Raw genomic sequence first — 19886 nt, forward strand, 5'->3', positions numbered from 1 at the left:
CCATCGTCGATCGACGATCCTCGAGTCCAGTCGAGTCGAGTCGGCACGGCATACATTGCCACTTAATTGGTGCAATTTTCAACGATTTTGTTTTATTTGCATTCCCTTTTCGGGGGAGATCGCTCTTTGCAGACTCTCTGGCAGCGGCGTGCGAACTTCGCACTCTCATTTGCATAAATCGCCGACTGCCACAAGATAGATGTATGTATATAACATACATGCTATACATATGGAGACTACTCATGATGTATGTGCGATGTACACACCGGATGCCATGGCACACAAAAGGTGCACATGCTCAGATTCAGTCGCAGTCTCTGTGGTCAGAGCTTAACCTTCTCTCGCTCTCGCTCTGTCTATGCGAGTTTAATGCCCAGGCTAAGCCTATAATTTGATCATATCCACACAATAACTCAGCTGATGAGGCTGGTGCAAAATGGCCAGTGGCAAATGGCAAACAGAGAGCAGAAGGAAGCGGCATTAAGAGCCAGCTCGCAGCAGGAGGAGGCGTTGCAATGACAGCGCATGGATAATGAATGCGCAGCAATGCCATTTTTGGCAGCTTTGGGGAGTGCACAGCGGCTTCTGATAAGACCACCACCGGCGGCAGCAACCGCAGACTCACCATGCCCAGTTCTCAGTTACCTCCCCATTGCACACAGAGAGAAAACTAATGAATATATTTTGGCGACACGATTCCTTAATATAAAATAAGGATTGTTAGATCGAAAAAATTTACATGTTGAACATATAAAATTCAGCCTCAAAATTCTACGTTATTTTGTGTAATACGCATTCTTTTTAATTTTTTGTAGTTCGAATTTGATTAAAGCATTGTTTCTTTAACCCATTTTGCAAATATAATATAATATAACCCAATTAATTTCTTATAGGTATTCTTTCTTAAAATAAATCTTGAAATTTTAATTCATTTCAAATTTTTATATAGGTTTATTAATTAAGTTTTTATATCAAAACTTGCAAAGAATAAGTAAGCTGAGCAAATTTAAGCTAATGCCATTGCGTTGTATTTTTTTTTGGAGATCTTTTGTACTTATGTAGTATTTTATTACAGATTACAAATATTAAAGCTAAATATACTACGGGAAACTTGGTGTGATTTTTATTTGTCCTTTTTTTTTAGATTTATTAATTAGCAAGCATAACTAGTAATAGAGTAGACCAATTCAATTATAAATATATATGAATATATAATATATGCATTTTGTATGAAACCCTATTCAACTATCCTAGTAAATTTCTTTGAGTCTTGAATTCAAAACTTAAATGCCTTAATAAACTGTGTATCATTCGGCAACATAGCAAAGCAAGAATAATAGCTAATTATTAATGCGAGCTTGTGACTTTTCTCTCAGTGCAGTCGCGTTGGATCTGCAGTAGTTGTTGAAAGCGTCGAGTGGTCAGCGAGTCAAGCTAACCGCGCTCACTTAGCAGCCATGGCTCATAACTCAGCCGCAGACTGGGCGACTGGTCGACTGGGAGATGGGATTGGCAATGGGACTGGCGACTGGCGACTTGCGACTTGCGAATCGATCGGATTACCCGCCAGGCATTTCAATTCAACACATCCTTTTTTGACCAATTATACGCCCCGCCCCACCGCGAAATTATATGTAGCAATGCGACTGACTTAAATAAATGCGCAAGTTTCGAAATGGCAAATTGAAAAGAAATTAACCAAACGAGGGGCAAAAGTGCGATTGCCATCTCCATCTCCATTTCCATCTGTGGTGGATGTGGAATGGCAAAAATATTGTGCATAATTATATGCTAATGCTGCAGATTGAATTCCATATTTATGGCCACGTTCTCCGCCCCCCTTAAGGGTCACTTCTTTGGCGAGGAAATGCTCCCGGCGCCAGCTCTCGCCTTTTCACTTCTCAACGGGGCCACACGCGATCTCTTCTTGATCGTATTATGAGGGGCAGGGGTAAATCGCTCATGTAGCTTCACTGTTTGTCTGTTAGATATCCACCGACGGGATTGATTACTGTAAAAGAGTGTGATAAATCTCTGTTTTTTATTAACTTTCGGCATGACGAGGCGAAAAATTGCAGACAGTCGGAAGAACATGAATGAAATTACATATTACGAAAATCAGATCAGCATGATTAGTGATAATTTGTAAGACTCGTCATCGATACCCCAACAACATCAACAAAAAAATAAATAATTAATTACATTTGCTTCACTTCACTTCGCTTCAACGGCAGAGAAGGCAAAAATGAATTACTAATGCTAGTAATGGAAATTTAACAAATTAAATTAATATTGGACTCAATTTCCGATTTCCAACAAAGCTAACAATGTGCTACTATAAGAACTAGCACCCCAAATTCAATACAATGATGATACGCGTTGTTAAATCGATTTCTAATCTTAGTAATTTAGCGATTAAGTTAGACCTAATATTAAATATTACAAATTAGGATTGTCAGTGGCGAGACCATTGAATCTTTTAATAGCAGTGGAAAACTTACTAAGAATCTTAAAACCTGAGTTCTAAACCAATGCTTCGAAGAAATTAGATATGATCTATTGATAAGCCAAATATTGTTGTAAGCTTAAAATAATCTGCTTAACTCTTTTTAGAATTTAATTAACCGTTGCCAACATAAATTATATTTCAAATTCCCAATTTTTTTTGTTTTATTTCTAAAAAATTACATTAAATTAATTGAATTCTTTCAAGCAGAAAGAGTATCTTCTATAAACGACACCACTGTGTATTCTATTTAATAGTAAATCCTTTAATTTTGGGTTGGGTGGCTCATTGATTTGAGATACCACTGTGTGCACCATTGTCGAGCTTCTCGTACTAGACGATAGTGGCGCTAGTGTACACTAACTATAAATAATGCTATAATAGCAGCCATAAAAAGCCAGAGTAACCACAACCATAGAAAAGAATCGTTTTTTGTCATTAATTGCACAACTTTTGTACAATCACAAAAAGTACAAACAAATTAATACGCACGTTCACATTCTAATCATATATGAAGTGAATTTTAATATGTTTTCTGATTGTTAATTTTTATTTGACAAGTGGTTAAACAAGTGCCCACACGCAGAAAGGTACGTATTTTGGCACTTGCTCGCTGCGGTCACACTGATTATGAGCATTCCAAGTTGAACATTGCATTAAAATCTATTTTATTTTGTCAATTAATTTTTAAGCGTGCGCTCAAGGCAGTGGCAACAGATGCACAACGCGATTAAATGTGTTAATTCAGGTGCAACAAGTTAATGTTTAGTGATCGCAGTTCCATGAATGTCGTGTTGCAGTGAACAACAACAAAAGATTGCAGAACTACGTCGACGTCAGCAAAAAGTTTATACGCCAAAATACTAACGCAAATTTGTTGTGTTAACAAACAAAAAAGAAAAAAAAACCCGTTTGTTAGCCGTCAGCTGTTACCATGGCTAGCCCAAGAACACGCCGTGTGCTACAGGAACTAAAGCCCCAAGACGACAATTCGGTAAGGTTAAAGCTATGTTTAATACCCGCTACGCACACGGATTAAAGGGTATAGCCGTTTAGTGGTCAAGTAATATCCATCCGTCTGTCTGTCCATGTACACAAAAGGCTATATTTTAAAGATTAGATAAGCAAGAGTCTCTGAACTTAGTGCGAATATACGTTTAATTAGGTTTGAATTAGAAAAAATTTATTTGCAAATATAAATTCGATTTTATGTTGCTACACATAATAATAAACTTATTCTCAATGAATTCTGAAAATGCCATTACTATTAAAAAATACGCTCACCAGTTATTCGAAGAAACAACTGGAAATATTGTAACGAGATTTTGCGAATTCCATTATGTTTGAATAATAATGTTAAAACATATGTTTCCAACTCTGATGTTAAGTATTAATGCACTTCCTTGAAATTGAAATCGCAGTCGATCATTTTTGATTTCTAGCTTTCTTAATAGATTTGTCTGCTTCCGCTTAATTATTTAATTGTTATAATTATTTCCACACATCAGAAATGCTTTGAATGTGGCACCCACAATCCTCAATGGGTCTCAGTCACCTACGGCATTTGGATCTGTCTCGAATGCTCGGGCAAACATCGCAGTCTGGGCGTACATCTGTCGTTTGTGCGCTCCGTGACCATGGACAAATGGAAGGACATCGAGCTGGAGAAGATGAAGGTCGGCGGCAATCGCAATGCACGCGAATTTCTCGAAGACGAGGACGATTGGAATGAGAAGGCGCCAATTACGCAACGCTACAATTGCAAAGCGGCGGCTCTCTATCGTGATAAGATATCAACGCTGGCACAGGGCAAGAACTGGACTCGTAAGGAGGCGGAATCGCGTCTGAGCAGTAGCAACTCCTATAGCTCAATTCCAAGTGGAGGCAACAGCAGCTCGCAATCCCGCTCAAATGCAACAAGTTATGGTGGCAATGCTGGAGGCAATGTCGGGGGTGGCGGAGGAGGCTATCAGAATGGCGGAGGCACCTACAATGAGGCGGGTGGATATCAGCAGTTCCAGACACAGGAGTTCAAGGATCAGAAGGAAGAGTTCTTTAGCCGTCGCCAAATGGAAAATGCTTCGCGGCCTGAGTAAGTAGGAGAAGTAATTCAAATTGAAATCGGTAATATAAATCAAATACTTTTATGACAGAAACTTGCCACCAAATCAGGGCGGCAAATATGCTGGCTTTGGCTTCACAAGAGATCCACCACCGAAAACACAATCTCAGGAGCTCATCGACTCCACGCTAACCACTTTGGCATCCGGCTGGAGTCTATTCTCATCGAATGCCTCCAAGCTGGCCAATACAGCCAAGGAGAAGGCCGTGACCACTGTTAACTTGGCTTCAACTAAGGTATGTCTTATTGTCTTTGTGTCTATCTAAACTACTCAATCTTAGATACTGTAAGAGCTGGAGACACCAAATTTCTTAACAAACGAGTATTGCTCATAAGCTAATCAAGTTTGTTAGCAAGCATGAATCAATTAAAATGACGGACGTAATTTTAAAGATTAAAATATTTAGCACCCTTCCATAATATCCACACACATATTTTTTCTGAATTCTTTATGATAGTTGAAAATCACTACTTAAGTATTATATTTCATAGTTTTTTTATTTTCTTGAACTACTTGTAATTTCATTTTTGTAAAAAGTTTATTTTCCCCATATTCAAGCTACCAGGTATCTATGAGTCGATCACCCACGACTGTAGCTTGATCACTTGTTACTTTTTCTTTCTTTGTTTTGTTTTGTTTATTTATCTTGGTTTTTATTTCTTATTTCGTTTTGTTTGTAGATTAAAGAAGGAACTTTGCTAGAGTCTGTGCAGAGTGGCGTCACAGATGTTGCCTACAAGGTCTGTAGTTATTTATTTAATTTTATCACTTAAAAGTTTTTTTTTGTATTAACAACTACAATTGAAATTATTAAACACTCATTTGTTGCTTGGCAGGTGTCGGACATTGGCAAGCGTGGCTGGAACAACTTGTCCGGCTCGAGTTCAACGGGTCAAGGAGGCGGCTACAACGATCCCAGCCAGGAGGATAATTCATACCAGCGCTCGCATTCGGTGGGCGGTAATTTGGCTGGCGGCTTGGGACAACAGAGCGGCGCAACTGATAGCGATTGGGGTGGTTGGCAGGACAATGCCAACAATAAATCGCACTTAACCAGCTCTAGCTCATATCAAAATCAACTGGGCAGCAGCGGCGGCACAGCTAGCAGCGGATTGACCCACGATGATGATTGGTCTGGCTTCAACACGTCCAGTTACCAGAATGCCGAGACCTCGTATCAGAATGCACCGTCAGGTGGTCAGACAGCTCGCCGCAACATGAAGCTACAGGAGACATCGCACAAGTTGAGCGAAGGCTTTGACAATCTGGATGTGAAAAATGTCAAGGCTAAATCCACAACAGCATCGAGTGGCAAAGCAAGCGCCGAAGATGATGCCTGGAATTTGTTAATGAACTAAAACTTAAACAAAGAGGCGACAAAAAGTGTAATTTGATCAGTTAATTCAATTTGTTTTGTATGATCTTTTGTTGTTGTCCTTTTGTTAATGAGATCCCCTGCAATTTATTTTGTAAACGCATTTAATGTATTTCAAACGGATATTAAGTTCACAACTTTGTTTCGTGCTGAATTTCAGCAAACCATTTCACAGGCTAGACCAATTTTTAATGAAAATATTGCAAAACGAATTAATTAGCCAAAATATATCTATAAATGGAAACCATTTTGTTGTTTTGTTATGGTATAAATTTTGTAAGTTGAAACTAAGTATTGTACAGATTCAAATATAAATTTATGCGGTAAACTGGAATCAAGCGAGCTGGCAACGCGACCAATATACAATATACTGTATCTACTAAAATACGTCCAAACTGCAAAAATTGCTTCACACCTATTCATATGGAAAAATGCCGTTACTGGTTCTTTGATATTGAATTTTTCTGAAAAGTGTTATTTTTCGACTGTTCAGTAAGAAAAGGATACTTCGGTGTAGCAAACAAATTTTCTAGATTAGATCACGATTTTTCTAAAAACACGAAACTAAAATGCTTTTTGAATTGACGCGCCAATTTATAAGCGTTCTGCAATATATCGAAATCGGTATGACAATGTAACCTCTATTTCGGTATATACCAACGGCCTTCAAGAATTTTCTATGGCCACATTCTCTCAAATAAAATTGTTTAAAAAACTAAAATTTTAATTTATTCTCTAAAAATCTAAATTAGTTCGTAATATTATCGTTTGGCTGCAAAAAAATAATAAACATTACTAGTTTTCAAAAATTTTCAAATCGGTTATCGATAGACAGTGCAATCGGTGGCGCACAGTTTTAGTTAGTTGTTTTTTTATCACAAGCGAGCTCGCTGCTGGTCGTGTTCTTCCGTTCGTTCCGCAATAAATTGAAAAGTGTATTATAAAACACGGATATATCTATATAGACGACGTCTTAAGGGACAGGCGCAACTGAACAAAAGGAAATTTGGACCGTACGTAACGCCCCAAGAGAGCCACTTTCTGGTGGTTCATATCTTTCTTTTTTTGGGTATCCAATTCCGCCGTCGTGTATCAGCGTGCCCTTGTATGAATGTGTGCGTGCGTTTGTGTGAGCAAAGAAAAAAGCGTTCGCAGAAATTGAAATTTGCCAAATTGGCAAAGTGTAATTAACGTGTGCAACGTGAGAGAGGCGAGGTGCTGTTAAGTGAAAATATCCAGATGCTTATCGACAAATTTAGTCTGTGCCCGATTTTGAGTGTGTGAGCTATTTGGATAAAAGAAAGTTCCAGCATCGTGTCCTGCATGCAGCCGCCCCCACACCCTGTATAGGATACGCTGGTGTGTGTGGCTCTGTGCGTGTGCCTGCGTTTGTGTGAGTGTGTGAGTGCGGGGAGTTGTCAATTTTCACGGCTTCTGTTTCTTCCGGGAAAACGAGCATAAAAATCAATGCGAATGCGATTGCCCAGCTGGCAGCCAAAAAACTCACTGAAAACGCTGAAGAAAAAAAGAAAAATGCAAGAGAAAGTCAGCAATGACTTCATTATTTCCATGACATCAAAAACGGGTTCCGCGTTCCAGCAGCTGATTCGCTGTTCGTAATTCGCTGCTTGAAGCCAGAGCGGAATGAGGGAATTGGAATTGAAATTATGCTAGCGAGAGAAATTTCAAACAATGCTTTCAGATATAATATAAACTGTAGATACACGATTAGACATACATAAAACATACATATATTTACGAATTTCTTCTGTGTGTGAATAAACAGCGAACCGTTCAATTTCTTTTATTTATAGACCTTCTTCACGCGATACGACGACGGGGATCGAGACAGCAAATACAATAACAATAGCAACAGTTCAGTTTCAGTTACCCGAGCCCAACAATCAAAATGTGCCAGCCATAAAGCATAGTGCTCCACGTCGACATAGAAAACTCCACTTAGAAAAGGATTAAAGATCGATCCTCGATCTGCGCCAAAAAAAAAAAGACAAGACGACATTTTTTTGACGACAGCAAAAGCAAGTAATACTTGATACAACGTTAAGACGAGTCTGGAGAATGGTTAAAAAGCAAGTCGATTTTGACAACAACGCGTCCTTAGTATTAAGTCAGCAGCAGAAGCAGCTTGAACAGCAGCCACAGCAACAACATCAGCAGCCGCAGCAGCATCAAGATCAACAGGAGGCATCGCAACGCATCGATATTGACTTGACGCCGCAAGGGGTGCAAGAGGAGCAAAGCTTCAATTACGCACAGCAAGCAAATGCGATATATGCACCGTCATTGAGATCAGCAGCAGCCAACTATGAGAAACTTGTGCCGCATCAGCTGCATCTGCAACAGCACCATGCAACTGCAACGCCATACAATCTCAACATTGTGCCGCCACAGACACACCTCGCCATCGACGACGTTTCTGGCGTGCCCATCTCCATTATGCCCAACGAGATACCGGCCGAGGATGAGGAGCGACTCGAGCGCATCTTCAATCAATTGGATCGCGATGGCGATGGCAAGATCGACATACACGATCTCTCAGCGGCCCTCCACGAGTTTGGTCTCTCGAGCGTTTATGCGGTGGTGAGTGGCAACAACAACTGGGCAGGGGCCACATCTAGGTGCTTAGATTCAACTATGAATAGAAACTATATAGCCAATAGGCATGGTATAGAAGCAGGCATCTTAGACCCTATATGCAGTATGCTTGATCAGCGAAAATAATAGCGTCATGTCCGTTTTGTTATCACAAATGCACTGAAGCTGAAACTAAAGCAAATATAGTTTATTTTAGAAGTAGGTCAACTAAACCGCTTTGTGTGCGTCATTGAAAAATTATAGACATAAAATTTGTAACACATAGCAAATTACACAATGTAAATTATTTTTGAAAATTTAGTTAAACTCGTGCAATAAACTAAACTCACACAAATAAATTTCATAGGACGAGTCAGTTTGGTGCACCAACTATTTAGAATGCTTTAAAATAAAGTACCGAGTGTCTTAACGCCGAAGACACTCGTCGACTTTGGTCTCGCGGCATGGCAAAAATGTGGCAATTTATTTCTAAGGTGCGCATTTACATAGATATATCGATCTAGTTGCGCAATGAACTGTCGACTCATAACGTTGTTTGCCAGCTTATTTTATATTTTTGACAATTGCTTGGGTTGGGTTGGCTAGGCCAAGGTTACGCCCAAAATTGACGGGGTCAGCCAAGCATTTAATGACTATAAACATGCTTATTATAATGGCATTACGTATTACGTACGCTTTCACAGAAATTCCTGCAGCAGTCGGACAAGGATCAAAGCGGTAATGTGGGATTTGCCGAGTTCCTTACCTATGTGCGGGAGCACGAGAAGAATTTGTGCCTGCAGTTCTCGCACCTGGATAAGAATCGTGATGGTAAGCAAACTACTATTCAATTATTTTGATATATGAAAGTAATATTTTGTGTTTTGCAGGCAAAGTGGACTTGGAGGAATTGATATCAGCATTCAAGGATCTGGGCCTGGACGTGGACGTCGATGAAGCTCGCAAACTTCTCGGCAGGTTGGCAAAAAAAAATATTAAATCATTTATAGATCAATTACTAATGCACTTACATTTCCTCTGCTTAGAATGGACAAGGATGGCAGCCTGAATATAAGCTTTAATGAGTGGCGCGACTTTATGCTGTTGGCGCCCTCAACGGACATTCATGATCTAATCAAATTTTGGCGGCACTCTACTGTAAGTTCTAATGCATAAATTGCTGACGCTGCTTTACGTAGAAGTAGATATTTCTCTTTTGTATACATTGCTTTGTTGTGTGGTCAGAAGTTTGTACAGACTGCCCGACTGTTTGTTTGGATTGTAAACGGAGCCTGTGCAAACTTTGGCAGCTGTTTAAGTTTCAGTTTCAGTTGCAGTTCGAGTCTGTACTCTGTTGCTCTCTCCTCTGTATAAATAGACTTGTAGTCTAGACATAGTTTTGTTTATTTTCATATATCGTATTCGTATTGCATTTATAACTAATTGTTCAACCTTTTTCTCCAACCCACCCTGTTTCGTTTTGCGCCCATATAAACAAAAAACAAACATCTCTTAACACAACTATGCGTACTATATTCGCTTTAATGTAGTACCTGCATACACACAACTCCTGACTAACTGAGGAAGATCTCAAGGTACATATATATTCAAAAAGTCAAAGCTAAAAAAACCTATTAAAATTACCATTCATAACTGTAAACGTAGTTAGGTTCTTCACACTATTCATTGCTCGATTTCCCAGTCGTTCTCCTTGCGGCCGGCCATTAAACTACATTACTATTCATTCACCCCACTCAATCTCACACACTAGTTGCATTAACTTAAGTCACGGGATATCCCCCAAGCAATATCAAGCAATGACCCATTGCTGCACTAAGAGCTCGCGAAAGCTCAAAAAGCTCTGCTCAAAGCTCGCTCCGATCTCTCTATTTACAGATCCCCCAACGCTCTCGCTCTCTTGCGGCTGACGTAAGCGAGTCGCTTTAATTTCATCATACTTTTAGTTTACATTGCGCTCTCTCTCTCTCTCTCTGTCTAGGCGACTGATCTAGCTGATCGCACTCTTATCACAATATTTCAGCTATCTAACGATGCGTTGGCACGTCGTTGTTGCTGCAGCTGCTTCGGCGGCTTTATCAATTTGGGGGACTCTGACACTTTCATTCATTTTATCGGCTTTGTTGTCTGTGCATAATCATTCTGTTTACATTTCGCTCTCTTCTTTGTTGTTGTTGTCCAATTCATTCATTTCAATTATTTTGAATTTTCGCATGTAATGATTGTATTATGGCATATTATAATTTAACGATTATCCTCGAGGGAATGCACCCAAAAACGCTCCTTAGTTGACAGTGACTCAAACTCCAGACTGCATTTATTTTTGGTTTTGCGACATATTGAATATTCATTAGCTAAACCAGTTCGAAATGTCTGCGAAAATACAAGATACTATATCTGTCGGATACCTGTCTGGCAGCTGAATATTCGTTTCGTTGCTACGCAACCTTTTTGCATTCTATTCCTCATTAGTCTAATGAAATGTCAAACTCGAATTTCGCATAAGAAAAGCCAAAGCATTAATAGATTAATTCAGACGACGCTCGTTTGGGGGCTCGTTTAATTAGACAACACTGTACGTAATTAAATTCAAATTTTTGGGATTAGTTGTTTCGAAGAATGGGAAATGGGGCGCATGATTTTGCTTGATTTGCCAAAACAACTGCAATTAACAGTGGGCAACAAATGTTGAATTATAAACTGATTTCCAATATGCAAAATGTTCTCAGTATTCTTGTGGATTCCCTTTAACCTTGACCACTTTTTGCATCTGTTTTACTTTATCAGTACGGATGCAATTCTCAGAGGGTTTTCTCTGAGCAGAAATGACGCAAAATGGGTTTTTTTCTTCTCTTTTCTCTTGCTCATTTTACGATTACTGCTTTGCATTGTCACATTTATAAATTATGTGTTGCTTAGTGTAATTGGTAGCTGATAAAAGTTTTTGTTTTTGTTGTTCAACGATGTGCAAAATATTTACGGTAGAAAACCGTTTGTCATTGTCAATAATAATAGGAGAACGATGTTTATTAATGTCAAGTATCTCATAATTCCTGTCTAGAAAGTGCTTTTGAGTGCATTCAATAATTGTCAACAATTTGGAGATAATTTACCATTTTAGTGATAATTTAAAATAGATCAACTTTCTGTATCTATTTTTAGGTGGGAAGCGTAATTGTATTAGCAAAATATTTACTTTTTCAGACTCATAACATGTGTTAAATGGCAAAAAATTTGCGTGGTACTATTTTTAGAAGTGTTTTTTAGCTTTCCATTGAATTTGGTGGTGTTAGTGGTTAAGCTTTTGTTAAGGAATAAAATATGAATAATGTCTAGCTAGTTAACATGAGGCAAACCTTGGGATAAAGGTCTAGTTTTATCTTAACTAGAAATGAGAACAATAGAATAAATGACTTGACTTACCGTTGTCTGGTTTTAACCCACGTTGAACTCAAGATAATCAATATCAATTGTTGTCGTTGCTTTTGTTTTCCCCCTGAAACTGGATCCGTTGAAGGTATTTCAAGTAACAGTATTAGCTGTTGTTTATTTGATAGCTCGATTACTTTCTGTTGTAAGCTCATTGTGACTGCATCCCCCACAAATGCCATAAACATTCCAATTGTATTCCAATGTACGATATTTATTTGTGTCATAAATTAATTAAAACCATTGGCTGAGTTATTGCAACCCGTTGGGAAGTTGACTAAACCATTTCCCACTGACAATAAATGGGTGTGTCAAATGTATTTTTTGTACGTTCCTGGAACTTTCCACCTCATGATGATAGATTATAGAATTTGCTCGTATGTATTTCAAATGCTTATTTCCAAGCAGGATTCTATAGTACACATACTACAGTGATAACGAACAGGCAATTGACTTGTGTGCTGTATACCTAGTAAGCAGAGGCTAATAGGGTATGCCACGCGTAAACAGCTAATCAGATGGAGGCTTGTAAACAAGCAATAAAGCAATCTATATTTAGACTGGACTTTGCAATACTATTTGTCAATAATTTAAATATGATCAGATCACAGGAATGGAATATTGATTGTTTACTAGTAAAAACTAGTTTTGTAAATATAATATTTGAAATTAGGATAAAATTAATTTCAAAATTTTGTTAAACCACAAAAAAATTCACCATTTGAAAGGAAAAATAATATGCAAAAAATACTTAAATGATGTTCGTTTATAAACTAAAAATTAAACTTATCTAATTGCTTAGCCTTGAGAGTGTTTAAATGTTCTTTATTTATTTTAACAATTATAACAATTATGTATAAAAATATGGAGTTTTTCTGATGCACGATTCATCTGCATAGGATATCTAGAAGTATTGTCACCAAACTTGGTATCTTTAGTTCTCATAGTCTCTCTGAGTTAGAGTTGTTTATATGACTAGACAGACAGATAAACGTATACCCTTCTACCGTATAGCGTGTATAAGTAAAATGCTCTCTGGTATTTGTAATGTCAATTTGGACATTATGTAGAAAAGTTAGCGTTGTGACGTTAAATTGCAATCTGTAAAATTTCCATAGACCGGCAGATAAATTGCAAGCCCGCCTGAAATTTCGTTGTAAACATTAGAAGTGCTACGACGCAGTAGCTATAGAGTCGGAGACGGGGCGACAGTCCAGTCTCAGTCATACGCCCGTCATGTGGCTATCAACAAAGCTTTCCCGGTTTGCCCCGCCAGCCACTTGACGCTGTTTTCGGGTGGGGTGAGGAGGGGTGCCCTTGATTAAGTGCGAAATCGGTGCGAACCGGTTAAGCATGCGAAAATTGAGTCTGCCATAATGATAGCGAAAAGAAATCAGTAGTAAACAGGGCAATAGCATAATATATACAGCTCGTGATACATCGGCCAGACTGTCTGGAATGGAGACGTCGATAAAGACAAAAGATATCGTAAATATCAATATTTGGCATTCGTAGTATTGCCATGAATTCCTGCATAACAAATTTTTTGGTGTTTCTTTCGTACATCTCTCAGCTTGCGCATTTGAGCGGCTAATTGGACATTATTCATTGTGTTATTTGCCCACTACAACTATTTCTTTGATAATTGTGGCGGGGCGGAGAGGGGAATGCTTGTTGTTTTGCGACTGAAGCGCAGAGGCCATCTACGCTCTCAGCGGTCGACGGATGCAAGCGGGAGGGAGAGAGCCACGCGCCAGCTGTTTTGATAAACGCAGAAGCGGAGCAAGCGAAACACAGCGCGACGTTTTGTACTTTGACGTTGATAGTCGACGTTGACGTTGGACGTTAGCAGCGACAGCGACAGCGACGATCGCTGTTGCTCTTGCTCTCAGTCTTGTGGCAGCTGGCTCACGCGTAGGTTGTGTGCGCGCGTTAAAAAATATTGAATATTCAATCCGCTCCTCGTAGCATTATTATATAATCTTACTGAAGCGAAGACGTCTCTTTATTGCATTCTTTCGTTGCAAGTGTAAACGCGAATTTAAACTTAACGACGCGTTTCGTGTGCGAATCAAGCAAAAGATACCCTCGCTATATACTCAATTAACTCATTAAGCAGAGAGACTGACAAATGCCGCATAATACAATTTTGTAACAGTGAAAGTTTTTGCAATTGTTTCAACACAGACTGCAACACAAAATTAGTGAAAGCAACATACAACAAAACAAAAGATATTCACGTGCCGCACAAGCGGAAATCGGGAATTATACATCCATAATTGATAGTGACTCGCACATCGCACAAGTTGGCGGGTGCGATTAAAAGCTAATTAAATACAAATAAAAACCACAGATACCCATAAATCTATCGATATGTTGCGAAACGGCACCTATCAATACAATTTGCCAGTCGATTACCATAACATTCAACAAATGGCAGTCGCTGGCGACATGATGGAGGATTTCGTAGTCATATTCCGTGACATGATGGGACGGGTAGGTGTCTAACTGTCTGTCTCTCACAGACAACTTGGTTAATTCTCATTACGCGGAAATTTACCCACGCTTAGCTTTGGTTTTTCCCATTCATTTCCCCAACCCTCGTGAAATCACATTCGCAGACTCATTCCAGTTGATTGGAAGTTGACTGAGTCATCAATAAGCACATTTATCTTATCGTTTCACTAGCTGTACTCTCCTATAGAGAGCAGCGCATAATCTGCCAATCGCTTCTAAAAATACCCTAGAAATTGCTAGCGTTGCACATTCCAATGCACAGCATACACACACTCCATCTCACTCTCTCGCATAACTTTTGCAGCAGTGTTGCATTTGTGCTCTCCTTCGCACGTGTGGTGGCATCTTTGACTCGACTTCAGCTTGACTTCGCATTCGCTTCACGTTGTGTTGCGTAGACACGCGTGGGGAGAGGAAAGCGCGGAAGAGGGGCGCATGGCAACAGCGTGCTTTTGCCAAGTACTGTTGCTGCTGCTGATATGGGGAACCGGTCGATCCCCCCATCCACCGTCCGCCATAAAAGTCGACCTCCCTATTGCCCTAGTCTTCGGCTGTGCGACTTCGTCTTCGTCTTTGTCGATCGTCGAAAACGTGTCGACGACATACTTTACCACACAAACACATAGACAAGCACTCAACACTTGTACTCCCAGCTGATTTGGAGCTCTTTGTCTCTCTTGCTCTCTCACTTTGGCAAGTTGGCGCCTTGAGGGGTTTCATTAGCCGTATTGCTCTGTTGCTATGCTGTTGTTGCTCTGCGACGTCATTCATTATGCTGTGTGCAAACTCTTTATCCAAGTATGGCGCTGAGTCATGTGCATCGCTCGCTCGGTCGCTCTCTCTCAGACATTTGTGTGCGTAAGGAATTGTTTATAAACTTGTTGAGCTAATGCCTGCTTACATTGTTTTTCCCCATTCATATTTGTTTACTTGGGGCAAACACGTCTTTTGCTCTCGACACGTCTCTTGACGTCAGCGTGTGATGGAGTATGATCGTTGATCCACAAATGTGCTTGTGACTCAAATGATTAAGCAATTTTCATTTATCTGGTTTGTAGCGAGTGACGTTGCAGGTGCTGCCACCCTGCTGTGGCAGCGCTGCCCCTCGCTTTGTTAGGCCTGCTAACTGCGCTTACCTTCAAGCCTTTGCATTGATTGCCTAACCTTCCCACTTGGCCTTGGCTTCGGGTTTCCAAAACGTGTCTCTCGTTATGGTGCTGCCTAACAATCTATTGAAGTTGTAAGCCATCGTGGCCAACAAGTTAGTTAATTGTAATGGCTCCGCTTTTGTTCGTTGCAATGCGGATTCGTTTTCTATAAAAGAGCTTCGCTGCGAGCGAGCGAGCGATAAAAATGCGAAAGAGTGTAAAAATAGACCCAATTCATAGAAAATATTTTTCGTTTTTAGTACAGACACATACATATTTCTCTTGTCATGTGCTTCCGTTGTTGGCCGAGCAATCAAGACAAGGCAAATAATACTCGTTGATTTGGCAAACGAAAAAAGTGGGCAAGTCAATGCCCATTCAACTGAATGTCAGTGCCAAAAATGCCAAATAAATGAATGCTTTTATGCATATTGCAAATACAAACAGCATATAAAATAATTAAATTATACTATACTATACACAGCTTTTGTTTGTCATACACTAGACAAGAACATATATGTATATTCCTTTTAGTTTTTATTAGCTGCATTTGCTTTAGCTTATTTTAACTTTTATTTGCTGTTAGCCTTTTGGCTTTTGCCTTATTATTATGATTACTGCATGCTCGTTGACTTCAAAAGCTATTCGCTCGCTTGTTGACGAGGCAAATGAACTCTCGAAAATTATCATAATTGTTTTCATTGGTTTCACCTTGCAATAGCATTAAAATAAATTTAAATATTCACGAAGGTTTTTCCAGTGAAAAGTTTGAAGAAGATGATGCTCAGCTCGCTGATGAGAACACAAGACCCATCTTGAGCTTATCACCTTCAGACAGCTTTGCATTATCAGCTCAATGTTTTGTGTCTTATCAACGTCTCTGAAATATATACGCTTTAAATTCACTGGCTAATTTAAAATGCTGTGTGTTGTACGTTCCCCGGGTTCAAAGAGCACTAATTCCAATGCGCTTGCCAAATTACGCAATTACGAAGGGAGGCACGTCTGGGATAAACAGAAATCACGCAAATTAGTTTTAGTTGCCGCCTCTCGCGTGTGCGAATGATATAATATATTGTTGTGGTATAATGTTTTCTTATTATAGAACAAAACAGAAGCAACACACACACACATCACACTCTTTAGTCTTCCGCATTTCTGCTTTTGCTTTGGCTTTCTCGCCATTTGTGGGAAAGCTTAATTCGATTACCTGTTCGCGATGTTGCAACAGGATGACAACTAACGCAATCCCTTATTTAACCCTTAATCTACCTCCCCCAGGCAGGTGTGCAAAGCTGGCTAATCTCGGTGATGTTGCTCGGTCGCAAGAATTCCATGAATAAAGATGTGGTCAGCATATATATTTATTTTTATTTCTTTATTTTGTCATATCATATTAATTACGTTCCCTCTCCCCGTAGCCCCTCAATATACCATAGTTACTGTAGTTTAGCTAATGCTGTTGCAATTTGTAATTGTTTATATTATTAATTTGACATTTGTCTTGCTCCTTTTGCAGTACCTCGACATTGGCGAGGATATGAATGTACCTGATGACTTTACGCAAAAGGAAATGCAGACAGGTCTCTGGTGGCGACACCTGGTGGCCGGTGGCATCGCTGGCGCAGTGTCACGCACTTGCACAGCTCCGCTGGACAGAGTTAAAGTGTTCCTCCAGGTAAGACTTTACCTTAATTAACTTTTAATTCAATTACGCTACAATTATGTTTAATCCACTTTAGGTGCAAACTTGCAGAATGGGAATCTCAGAGTGCATGAAAATACTGCTAAAGGAGGGCGGTTTTCGCAGCATGTGGCGAGGCAATGGCATTAATGTGCTCAAGATTGCCCCCCGAGACAGCGCTCAAGTTTGCCGCCTACGAGCAAATGAAGCGTTTGATTCGCGGCAGTGACACCACACGACAGATGACAATCGCCGAGCGTTTCTATGCTGGCGCAGCAGCTGGCGGCATCTCACAGACGATTATCTACCCCATGGAAGTATTAAAGACACGTCTGGCGCTACGCAAGACGGGACAATACGCGGGGCATTGGCGATGCGGCAGTAAAGATCTTTAAGCACGAAGGTGCGCGCAGCTTCTATCGCGGCTATGTGCCCAATATGCTGGGCATTCTGCCCTATGCTGGCATCGATTTGGCCGTGTATGAAACCCTCAAGCGTCGCTATATTGCCAGCCACGACAACAACGAGCAGCCTAGTTTCCTGGTGCTGCTGGCTTGCGGCAGCACATCGAGTGCGCTGGGTCAACTCTGCTCCTATCCATTGGCGTTGGTGCGAACTCGGCTGCAGGCACAATGTAAGTTAGCCACGACTTTCGATGCTCCCTGCACTTTGCTAATTGTATTACTTTTCCATTGCAGCTGCCGAGACAATTTCTGGCCAGATACGGAAAACACAGATTCCCATGAAGAGCAGCGATGCGCACAGCGGCGAGGAGACAATGGTGGGACTGTTCCGCAAGATTGTGCGACAAGAAGGACTCACAGGACTGTATCGCGGCATCACGCCCAACTTCCTCAAGGTGTTGCCCGCCGTTTCCATCAGCTACGTCGTCTACGAATATTCAAGTCGAGCGCTGGGCATTAAGATGTCGTGATTTGTTTGCACACTGACGCTTATGTACAGCTGCGCTGGCGATGTGGCATGTGGCGGCCGTCTGCAGTGCGGATGGCGACGTTTTGTTATGGTGTGTGATGTGTTGTGCAGTTGTGCGGTTGTGCTGGCTGGGCAGATGGGATTGCACCACTTTGTACAGTAAAAATAGTAGGGGATAGGTGTAAGGTGTGGTTATGGCATGCCCCAGCCCCGAGATGCGCTCTCTCTCTATCTCACTTTTCGCTGCAAACGCCAATATGTCGACGACGACGAAGAGAACGAGGCCGACGATGACGACGACGTTGAGAACGAAAATGAGAACGAGGACAGATCCTTCTCAAGAGAAGCAAAGGACAACTGACGTGGACTAGCTGCTTTCCTTAAGGTGTAGAACAAGAACAAGTCTCTTCCATGCTCTTGGTGTATATTTCTTTATAATTTATAGTTAAATTAGTTTTGGTTACTTTCTAAAAATACAAATTAAGTGATACTACGGCTAATTTATTTATAAACTAAAACAAAACAAATGCAAACAACAATGATGTTATAATTAGGCATGTGTGTGTTGTGTGTTGTAAGGACGTAAATATGGACAAAGATACAAGCAAAAAACCGCAAGATCCTACAAAGAAACACAATAGGCGCAGGCCGTTATAACTTTAAGTGCTTATTTATTTATGTTACATAGGCTACAAACCGAGACAATTTGCAATCGCAGAATGTTTAGACTAGTGGAGCTATAAAATACCAAAAAAAAATGAAAAAAGTAAATCGGCTAATAGCGAATGAAAGCAACTAAAATCTAAACTTTGAAAACGGGTGGGGTGTAGAAATGAAAAAGGAATGAAACGAATACAAAATAAATACTTAGGAGCGTTTTAAGCTTGTACACAGAAAAGACATAAAAACTAAAGAAACTACTCGTATTTGTTTAGCATAAAATTACAAGAACATAACTTAACGTTTTGAAATGTGATGATAATAGTTTATAATATATTTACACATCTACATACATACACAACACGGACACACTCACTTTCACACACACACACATACATATTATACCGACCTATGCGCTTGTAAAAAACACAGTCGCAGTTTTGTTCGACGGCGAGGCTGAAAACTTTTTGTAGCATTTTATTTGTTTAGTTTTAGGTGACATTTAATTCTTAGATCGTAACGCAAGTGAAGCCAACGAGATTAATTGTGACTAAAGCAAAACGGAAAAACAAAATTATCTTATTTATTTTCATCCAATATCAAACCATAAAAACTGTAAATTCTAATTCTGGGATTTTTATTATTATTATTACTATAATTATGATATCATTATTACTATATGTATGTCATATTTACACTTAATTAGCCAATTGAATTTTTTACTGTACATTTTTAGTGAAAATAGTACTACAAACTATTTGTGAATTCTCTTAACTATTATTACTTACGCATTTTTTGTAAAACTGTAATTAAAACTGCAACTGAAACTGAAACTGAAAACTGCAAGTTGAAAGAAGCATCATGTTCAGTTTTGGGAGAGAAACATGAAACAGAAAAA

At 39.7% G+C, this 19886-nt stretch overlaps 2 protein-coding genes across 3 annotated transcripts; both read left to right on the forward strand.

Moving 5' to 3' along the window:
* Positions 1-3116: 3116 nt before the first annotated feature.
* Positions 3117-6251, forward strand: LOC133842278 (ADP-ribosylation factor GTPase-activating protein 1). 2 transcript variants are annotated; one of them, XM_062275316.1, is made up of 5 exons: positions 3118-3500; positions 4015-4598; positions 4660-4864; positions 5310-5369; positions 5466-6251. In XM_062275316.1, the coding sequence occupies exons 1-5, from the start codon at positions 3441-3443 to the stop codon at positions 5985-5987; spliced, it is 1431 nt and encodes a 476-aa protein (XP_062131300.1). In that variant the 5' UTR covers positions 3118-3440; the 3' UTR covers positions 5988-6251. The 2 variants fall into 2 exon arrangements, with proteins under 2 accessions (XP_062131301.1, XP_062131300.1); XM_062275317.1 differs by lacking the exon at positions 5310-5369 and having other exon boundaries at positions 3117-3500.
* A 618-nt stretch (positions 6252-6869) lies between these two features.
* Positions 6870-19099, forward strand: LOC133846000 (mitochondrial adenyl nucleotide antiporter SLC25A23). The gene is given in 11 exon segments (XM_062280699.1): positions 6870-7017; positions 7819-8605; positions 9304-9430; positions 9490-9577; positions 9646-9757; positions 16993-17061; positions 17231-17389; positions 17454-17561; positions 17563-17757; positions 17759-18029; positions 18094-19099. Coding segments are annotated over 10 exon segments (1887 nt in total). The 5' UTR covers positions 6870-7017; positions 7819-8083; the 3' UTR covers positions 18330-19099.
* Positions 19100-19886: the final 787 nt, after the last annotated feature.

This window comes from Drosophila sulfurigaster, chromosome 3 (assembly GCF_023558435.1).
Source record: "Drosophila sulfurigaster albostrigata strain 15112-1811.04 chromosome 3, ASM2355843v2, whole genome shotgun sequence".
In the NCBI taxonomy this organism is placed as follows: Eukaryota; Metazoa; Arthropoda; class Insecta; order Diptera; family Drosophilidae; genus Drosophila; species Drosophila sulfurigaster.